General features: G+C 43.4%; 1 protein-coding gene across 1 annotated transcript in view; it reads right to left on the reverse strand.

Moving 5' to 3' along the window:
• Positions 1–8,398: 8,398 nt before the first annotated feature.
• RPS29 (ribosomal protein S29) overlaps positions 8,399–9,229 on the reverse strand; it is a 7,762-nt gene continuing 6,931 nt past the window's right edge. Inside the window, exon 3 of the mRNA XM_032244521.1 lies at positions 8,399–8,916. Within this exon, the coding sequence (XP_032100412.1) occupies positions 8,764–8,916 (153 nt within the window). The 3' untranslated portion in view covers positions 8,399–8,763. The remainder of the gene's footprint in view (positions 8,917–9,229) is intronic.

A 9,229-nucleotide genomic window follows, 5' to 3' on the forward strand; every position in this document is an offset into this window, starting at 1 on the left:
GATCAAGGTCACATACCATGGTTATGACAGGAGTCTTGGGTATCATGACTCCCAAGCCAGTGTTCTTCTTTCTACACAGCACAAATGTTCCAATGACTCCAGCTTCTAGACAAAGTACAGATGTATCCTGCCCATCAACTATTCATAAATGACTTTCCACCATAATGGCTCTTGAAAATACCTTCTTTCTAAGTTATGCAGTAAAGTGGTAAGTCGGCAGGCCCAGGTTGCTCAGGAAATACACATTCCAAAGAAAAGCCTGTCTTCAGGAGGACTGGCCCTTGAGCCACTCCAGGAAGATAAACTCTGAGTCCTTGGAGTATCAAACAAGAATGTGTTTCTATTGCTGAAGCCTTGGGTCATGCTGTATCAGTTTGACCTCTGAGGAGCTGAGGTCAGCAGGTGCTACTTGTCTATGTGATTGATCCCAGTAAGAACCCTAATCATCAAAGCTTGGGTTAGCTTCCCTGATTGACAACACTTTGCACGTGCTGTCACACATCCTTGTTAGGTAAGTAGGCAATGTCTGTGTCAGTCTATTGGAGAGGACAACTGGAAGTTTCTACCCAAATTTTCCTGGATTCCGCCCTATGTGCCTTTTCCCTTTGCTGATTTTAACTTGTAACTTTTCACTGTAATAAACCATAACGGTGAGTATAATAGCTCTTCCGAGTCCTTTGGGACCTTTTAGTGAATCACTGAGTCTGAGAGTAGTCTTAGGAACCCCCAGGATACCAATATACGTTTTTTTTTTTTGCTCTAAAACACTCAATAAAAACACTATGAGAACTGATCTTTCAAAGCTTCAACTTCAGAAAAAGAGACACCAATTTACACACAAAACAGAGAAGAAACGTGAATTGTGTTTGGATGAACTCAAAATGTTTGTTTTGGGTACATGCACCAACTGAGCAGGAATAAAAGGAAACATCTTCGGAGACTTCATTCTGTGTGTATGAATGAGTACCATTTCCATGGGTTTAGCTTTTATTGTGCCCTGAAGTTTTCCTGCATTATAACTTTATTTTTAAGAGTACTTTGAGTGCAAAACAGTAATAATCCCTAGAAAAGTTGAAAAATGGGTCAAGAAAATGGTGCAGAAAGAATATACTTTCTGAAGAATGATGCCCTCAGAACTTTTCTACCAGCCAACACTCCACCACTGGCAAGTTCAACAAACCTGTGCTTGTTGTGTGACATAGTGTGCACAATATGTTTTCATATGCTTTCTGTTTCATAGTAAAGAATTTGACTGGCCTTTTGTCTCTGGTTCCTGGGAGGCAGACTGAAAATAATTGGAATTCTCTAAGTAACAGGGATATCTTTTGTTATTCATGAGCCTCTTGGAGCACACCTGAACTTATGCTGGAAGATGAGATGACTCAAGATGGAGGCCAGTTACCAGAGAGACCAACCACGTGATTAGATAGTTGGTGCTTTGAGTCAGCCTGACCTCCGGAGTGGGGTGGAGATTCATTCCAATCACTCTGCCAGTCATTCAATCAATTATACATACATAATGAAACCCAATAAAAACTTTAGACACTGAAGCATGGCAAAGCATCCTGGTTGACGGACACATCAATGTGTTGAGAGGGTAACACACCACAATTCCACAATGCAGGACATAAAAGTTTTGTATCCAGGGCCCTCCTAAACCTTAATTATGTGTCTCTCCATTAGCTGGTCCTAACTTATATCCTTCATAATAAAACATAGTTGTAAATACAGCATTTTCCTGAGTTATGTGAGTCATTCTAGCAAATTGGCAAACCTGAAGGAAGTCTTGGGAAACCCCTGTTTTTTTAATTTTTTTTTTGGGGGGGATAGTTTGCTTGTTTGTTTGTTTTTGAGACTGAGTCTGTTCTCCCAGGCTGTAGTGCAGCGGCGCCATCTCAGCTCACTGCAACTTCTGCCTCCCAGATTCAAGTGATTCTCGTGCCTCAACCTCCCAAGTAGCTAAGATTACAGGCACCTGCCACCACACCCAGCTAATTTTTGTATTTTTAGTAGAGACAGAATTTTATTGGCCAGGCTGCTCTCAAACTCCTGATTTCAGGTATCCACCCAGCTCAGCCTCCCAAAGTGCTGGGATTACAGGAGTGATCGTAACAGAAGTCTTCATAAGTACGACCGTACCCAGCCAAACCCCTGGATTTGTAGCCAATTAACTAGGGACTCCCAAAGGGTGACTGGCATCAAAAGTAAGGACAACCTCATTTGGGATCATGCTCTTTAACTTATGGGGTCTTCTCTAACACTAGTTAGTGCAAGAACTGAGTTTCAATATACCAGTTGGGGTCAGAATACTTTCAAATCATTGGACATTACTTTTATGAGCTTTTTTTCAAAGCTTAACTAGTAACTAGTAACTTCTTTTTGTGAAAATTACTCGAGTACCTTGTAGTGCCATAGCATAAATATTTTCCAATAAAATTAATGGAATTTTTTTCATTTAATAGCTTTTAACTTAATGGTGTTTTCAGGAACAAATTAAAGTCATTAACAAGGAGTAAGTGTATTGAGAAAAATCTATAATGAAGGACACAAATGAGAAGTGGTCATCGTCATCATGCTTTGCTCCCTCGGCAATAAAGAAGCTATAGTACTCAAAAATCAGATAATGAAGTCTCCTGACCATGTAGAAAACTTTTTTAAAAATTGTGTTTAAAGGGATTATCCTGGCCTGGCGTGGTGGCTCACACCTGTAGTCCTAGCACTTTGGGAGGCCAAGGCAAGTGGATCTCTTGAGCCCAGGAATTCAAGACCAGCCTGGCCAACATGGCAAAACTTTATCTTACCAAAAAATACAAAAATTAGCCAGGATTGGTGATGTCTGCCTGTGGTCCAAGCTACTTGGGAGGCTGAGGTGGGAGGACTGCATTGAGCCTGGGAGGCCGAGGCTGCAGTGAGCCAAGATCACATGATTCCACTCCAGCCTGGATGACACAGTGAGACCCTGTCAAAAAAAAAAAAGGCAAGAGAGAAATTACCAAAAGAAAATACAAAAAAAATTTAAAAGGGCCAGATGCAGTGGCTGACGTCTGTAATCCCAACACCTTGGGAGGCCGAGGCAGATAGATCATTTGAGGTCAGGAGTTTGAGACCAGCCTGGCCAACACGGCAAAACCCTGTCTCTACTAAAAATACAAAAATTAGGTGGGTGTGGTGGTGTGCACCTGTAATCTCAGCTACTTCAGAGGCTGAGGCAGGAGAATCTCTTGAACCCAGGAGGCTTAGGCTGCAGTGAGTCAAGATCACACCACTGCACTCTAGCCTGGATGACAGAGCAAGGCTCCAAAAAAAAAAAAAAAAGAGAGAGAGAGAAAGGTGACTTCTCCTCAAGGGACCTGACAACACCAACAATTAAACCACACTGGGCAGAGGACTATCGGAATTTCAGAAGCTATAACATTTGACAGAACTGGCCTAAGACAAAATTATACAATTGTAAAATTTGGCTGCTTTATCCTTTTTTGCACTGGGTCAACACCCCTTGGATTTCTCAAGCATGTCAGCACTATTGGAGTGGACCATCTTTATCTTTTGGCCTCAGTTCCAAATATCCATTAGTTTTTATAAACCCTATCTTTTTGCGGTTGACTGAATATGTCATCTGTGCTAGAGGCCCACACTTAGTCTTCATGAATAAGAGTTTATTACCATTACAGGAAGAACGGGTGCACAAGTGTCATCCTGAAATGGGATGTGTGGGTATGCGAAAAGAAAATCCAGGGTGAACCATACTCAGTCTACGAAATTCAGCTAAATAGATTGCCAAGAGACAAGTTTCATTTTATTTTATTTTAGCCTCTTATTGATTTGTCTGTGCTGCCAGGAATGTTTATCACTTTGTCAACTAGTCCTTTAATATGCGATCTTGTTATTATTTAGGAAATGAAACAAAAACTTCCTTTGGCATTACGATAATGAGACATTGCTCTTTATGGGCAACTGTTAGGGATTTTAGTAGCCCACATATCTTTGGTTCCCTAGGTAAAGGCTTATTGATTTTTCCAGCACTTGCTGTTAATGCTTGATGTTTGGCAATGGAGTCTCAGTCTACACGGGGGAGCTGTTCACAGTCAGCATAATTATTAATGGGTTGTACAATGTACTTGAAGCTACTGGTACTTACACTCTTACAATGTTACCAAACTAAACCTTTTTTTTAAATTTTATTACTGTTACAGTTAAGGCCATAAACACATGGTGATCCCATTGGAACCTAGATTATATACAGTAAGAAGTTACAAAGTCAGCTCCCGAATATGGGCCTGTCCTAAAATGTGTTCAGAGTAATCAGTGGGATCCTGCATTACTGATGGCAGAACCACTGTAAGATACAAGCAGGAAAAAGGCGTGATTTTTCTCTTAACACCAGTCTCTCTCTCTCCCCACGTCTCCAGATCCTTCACTGTCCTGCCTTTTTTCCAGACCTTAGTAACTGTACCCATAGTCTCTATCAATGGAAATGCACTCCCTTTCCTATTTGTCAGTGATGTAAGTATTTCAAGGTTATCTGAATTAATCAAGGTTTTACAATAAACCTTTAGTGGTAGCTTACTGGGTCTGGTGAGCTGATTCAGAACAAAGCACTGGTAAGGAGGGGTCACCCACGAAGAAATTGGAGGGCCTGAGGAAAGAACAGAAATAGAGGAAGATGACCAGATGGTATATGTCCAAAGTGAAGGCAAGGTTGGTCATTTGGGCTAGAGTACAGCTTCCTGAAATGTGTCCTTTGGACTCTTGGAACAGGATCCACTTCAGGTCCACACCAGCCATTTCTAGAGCCACAGACTTTGAGTAGGATCAGTGGTTCTCAAACTATACAGGCAGCCAGGGATCTCTTTTATTTTTACCTTATTTTTTGAGACAGGGTTTCACTCTTGTTGCCCAGGCTGGAGTGCAATGACATGATCTCGGCTCACTGCAACCTCTGCCTCCCAGGTTCAAGTGATTCTCCTGCCTCAGCCTCCCGAGTAGCTGGGATTACAGGCACCCGCCACCACACCCCGCTAATTTTTTCGTATTTTTAGTAGAGACAGGGTTTCACCATATTGGCCAGGCTGGTCTCAAACTCCTGATCTCAGGTGATCTACCCACCTTAGCCTCCCAAAGTGCTAAGATTACAGGCATGAGCCACTGTGCCTGGCTTCAGGGATCTCTTTCTAAGGGGCCTAATAGGAGAAATTAAGTGGGTGAGTGACAGAAGGAAGGGGAGGGCATTATGATTCTACAGGCCCTCAATACTCCTGTCCCATAAACAAATAATGGGAATCCAGCATTTGTTTATAGCAGTCAGAAGGCCCAGTCTGGAATCTCCTCAAAGTGTGGTCACCATCGACATACATAATAGGCTGAATTTAACAAAAGGACTTTCACCAAAGGAAGCTAGTTCCGGCTTCTTTCAGTTATCATCTGGCTGAGCACAGTGGCTCACCCCTGTAATCCCAACACTTTAGGAAGACAGGGAGGGAGGATTGCGTGAGCCCAGGAGTTCCAGACCAGACTGGGCAGCATGGTGAGACTTCCATCTCTATGAAAAATTTTATAAAAATTGGGTAAGCATGGTGGTGCATGCCTATGGTCCTAGCTGCTTGGGGTCTGAGGTAGGAGGATCACTTGAGTCCAGGAAGTCGCGGTTACAATAAGCCATGTTTGTGCCACTGAACTCCAGCCTGGCTGACAGAGCAAACATGTCTCAAAAAAAAACAAAAACAAGGCCGGGCGCGGTGGCTCAAGCCTGTAATCCCAGCACTTTGGGAGGCCGAGGCGGGTGGATCACGAGGTCAAGAGATCGAGACCATCCTGGTCAACATGGTGAAACCCCGTCTCTACTAAAAATACAAAACATTAGCTGGGCATGGTGGCGCGTGCCTGTAATCCCAGCTACTCAGGAGGCTGAGGCAGGAGAATTGCCTGAACCCAGGAGGCGGAGGTTGCGGTGAGCCGAGATCACGCCATTGCACTCCAGCCTGCGCAACATGAGTGAAACTCCGTCTCAAAAAAAAAAACCTCTAATTTAGCAAATGACTTTGTGTTCAAGACATTAAATGATAATTAACTTGTCTAGATTAGCTTGTCACTTTCTACCTCAATTCTTTTTCAATTCTTAAAGATAGAAGACACCTGGAACTAGCACACATAATCTAGGCTAATTTTTGGACCCTGTATAGCTTTGATTCCTACACACACATATCCTCAGTCTATCTACAGACTGAGTCTTTTATGTTGCAGATTAACATTCCTGAGATACAGCTAATAGTGCAGCCTTTTTTTTTTCTGTTAAGTGGTACAAACATGACTCACTGAAACCCTGACCTCTTGGATTCAAGTGATCCTCTTACTTTAGCCTCCAGAGTACCTGGGACTACAGACATGGACCACCATGACTGGCTAATTCTTTTTGTGGGGTTTTTTTGGTTTTGGTAGATACGGGGTCTCCTGATGTTGCCCAGGCTGGTCTGGAACTCCTGGCATCAAATGATCTTCCTGCCTTAGCCTCCCAAAAGGCTAGGATTACATGCGTTAGCCACTGTGCCCAGCCTCTTTTATCAATTTTTGTGGATATTGAGGAAATTAAAACACTTTGTTATACCCTTTTTTTTTTTTTTTTTTTTTTTTTTGAGACAGAGTCTCACTCTGTAGCCCAGGCTGGAGTGCAGTGGCACAATTTAGGCTCACAGCAACCTCCACCTTCTGGGTCCTGGGTTCAAGCAATTCTCCTGCCTCAGCCTCCCGAGTAGCTGGGATTACAGGGGTATGCCATCATACCCAGCTAATTTTTGTATTTTTAGTAGAGACGGGGTTTCACCATGTTGGCCAGGAGGCTGGTCTTGAACTCCTGACCTTGTGATCCTCCCATGATTATAGCCATGAGCCACCACGCCTGGCCTGTGTTATACTCTTCTTAAACCACTAGAAGTGCTTTTGCTCTGCCTACCTAAAAACCCAAATCCCTAATACAGCAGTTACCATTAAAGATAGTTGGTTTTTGTTTGTTTGTTTTTGAAAAAGAGTCTCGCTCTGTTGCCGGGCTGGAGTGCAGTGGCACGACCTCAGCTGACTGCAACCTTCACCTTCCAGGTTCAAGCAATTCTCCTGCCCCAGCCTCCAAAGTAGCTGAGACCACAGGGACCACAGGTGCGCGCCACTATGCCCAGCTAATTTTTGTATTTTTAGTAGAGACGGGGTTTCACCATGTTGGCTAGGATGGTATCTATCTTTTGACCTTGTGATCTGCCTGCTTTGGCCTCCCAAAGTGCTGGGATTACAGCCATGAGCCACCGAGCCTGGCCTGTTTTGTTTTTTTGTTTGTTTTTGTTTGTTCGAGACAGAGTTTTGCTCTTGTTACCCAGGCTGGAGTGCAATGGCATGATCTTGGCTCACTGCAATTCTCCTGCCTCAGACTCCCAAGTAGCTGGGATTACAGTCATGTGCCACCATTTCCCGGCTAATTTTGTATTTTTAGTAGAGACAGGGTTTCTCCATGTTGGTCAGGCAGGTCTTGAACTTCTGACCTCAGGTGATCCACCCACCTCAGCCTCCCAAAGTGCTGGGATTACAGGCGTGAGCCGCCATGCCCAGCCCAAAGATAGTTTTTAAGAATGATGTCCTAGCAGAGGTTGTGCAAGCAAGCAGGCTGCTTTAAAACTGTCAGAGGCCGGGCACAGTGGCTCATGCCTTGATATAATTTGGCTCTGTGTCCCCATCCAAATCTCATCTTGAATTGTACTCCCATAATCCCCACATGTTGTGAGAGGGACACAGTGGGAGATAATTGAATCATGCGGGCAGTTTCCCCCATACTTTCTCGTGGTAGTGAATACGTATCATGAGAACTGATGGTTTTATAAGGGATTTAAGCTTTTATGTCCTCCTCATTTCTCTCTTGCCATTGCCATGTAAGAAGGGCCTTTCACCTTCCACCATGATTGTGAGGCATCCCCAGCCACATGGAACTGTGAGTCCAATAAGCCTATTTTTTTCCCAGTCTTGGGTATGTCTTTATCAGCAGTGTGAAAACGAACTAATATATGCCTATGATCCCAGCACTTTGGGAGGCTGAGGTGGGAGGATCCCTTGAGGTCAGGAGTTTGAGACCAGCCTGGCCAACATGATGAAACCCCATTTCTACAAAAATACAAAAATTAGCTGGGTGTGGTAGCAGGCGCCTGTAATCCCAGCCACTCCAGAGGCTGAAGCAAGAGAACTGCTTGAACCTGGGAAGTGGAGGTTGCAGTGAGCTGAGATTGCGCCACTGCACTCCAACCTGGGCAACAAAACAAGACTTCATCTCTAAAACAATAAATAAATAAAATTTAAAAAAAGAAAACTGTTGGGGCATTAGCCACACGAACAGCTGTCCAAAGACCAGGATCTCTGTTTCTTGTTGTTTTTGTTTTTCTAGTTTTATTGGTTTTATTTAAACCCCAATAAAACAAGAACATTCGGTGTCTATTTACTTTCTGCACTGTGCAGGCTGGCACTGGCATTGGTGCCTCTGATGACCACCTGGGCTGCTCTTTCCAAGACGGCTTTGCAGGGAACATCATGAGTGATCTCAGCACAGTTAAGATTTGCTGCACACCAGCAGTACTTCCAGTTCCTTATTGCTGTGGACTAGGAACTTCCGGAAGCCACTGGGCAGTATGTGCGTTGTCTTTTTGTTCCTCCCACAATCAATGTTGGGCATTGATCGGGCCCTTCAACCTTCTATGAACACTGCTGGCAACACCTCTGTGTTTCCACCAGTTACACTTAACTTTGACATGTCAGTCTGACTGGTGCCCAGTGAACTTTTTGGGCCTCTTTTTGACGACCTTGGGCTTCAGGAGGGGTCTGAGGTGGCCATGATGGAGGAGTTGGCTGCCACCTCCATAGGCAGCACGAAGGAAGAGAGCTCAGGTCTGTCTGTAATGGTGAAAGAAGTCCCATAAAAAGTGAAGAAGCAATGATGCCCAACAAATTCAATAAATTTTTACTACGTGGCTGCCCTGTGAAACATGGTATGTCACTGTCAGGATCTAGAATGAGTGGAATTAATTTGGAGAACAAAGATCACTCTAAAGCATGTCTTAGAGAAACAGTTGAAATAATCAGAGATGGTTATACTGGAAATAAGAATATTCTAGAAAAACATGAGAGCCTTCATGCCTAAATATTTAGCCCCCACAACCTTTTTTTTTTTTTTTTTTTTTTTTTTTTTTTTTTTTTTTTTTTTTTT

This window comes from Sapajus apella, unplaced genomic scaffold (genome assembly GCF_009761245.1).
Source record: "Sapajus apella isolate SASKATOON/1434 unplaced genomic scaffold, GSC_monkey_1.0 scaffold55, whole genome shotgun sequence".
NCBI lineage: Eukaryota > Metazoa > Chordata > Mammalia > Primates > Cebidae > Sapajus > Sapajus apella.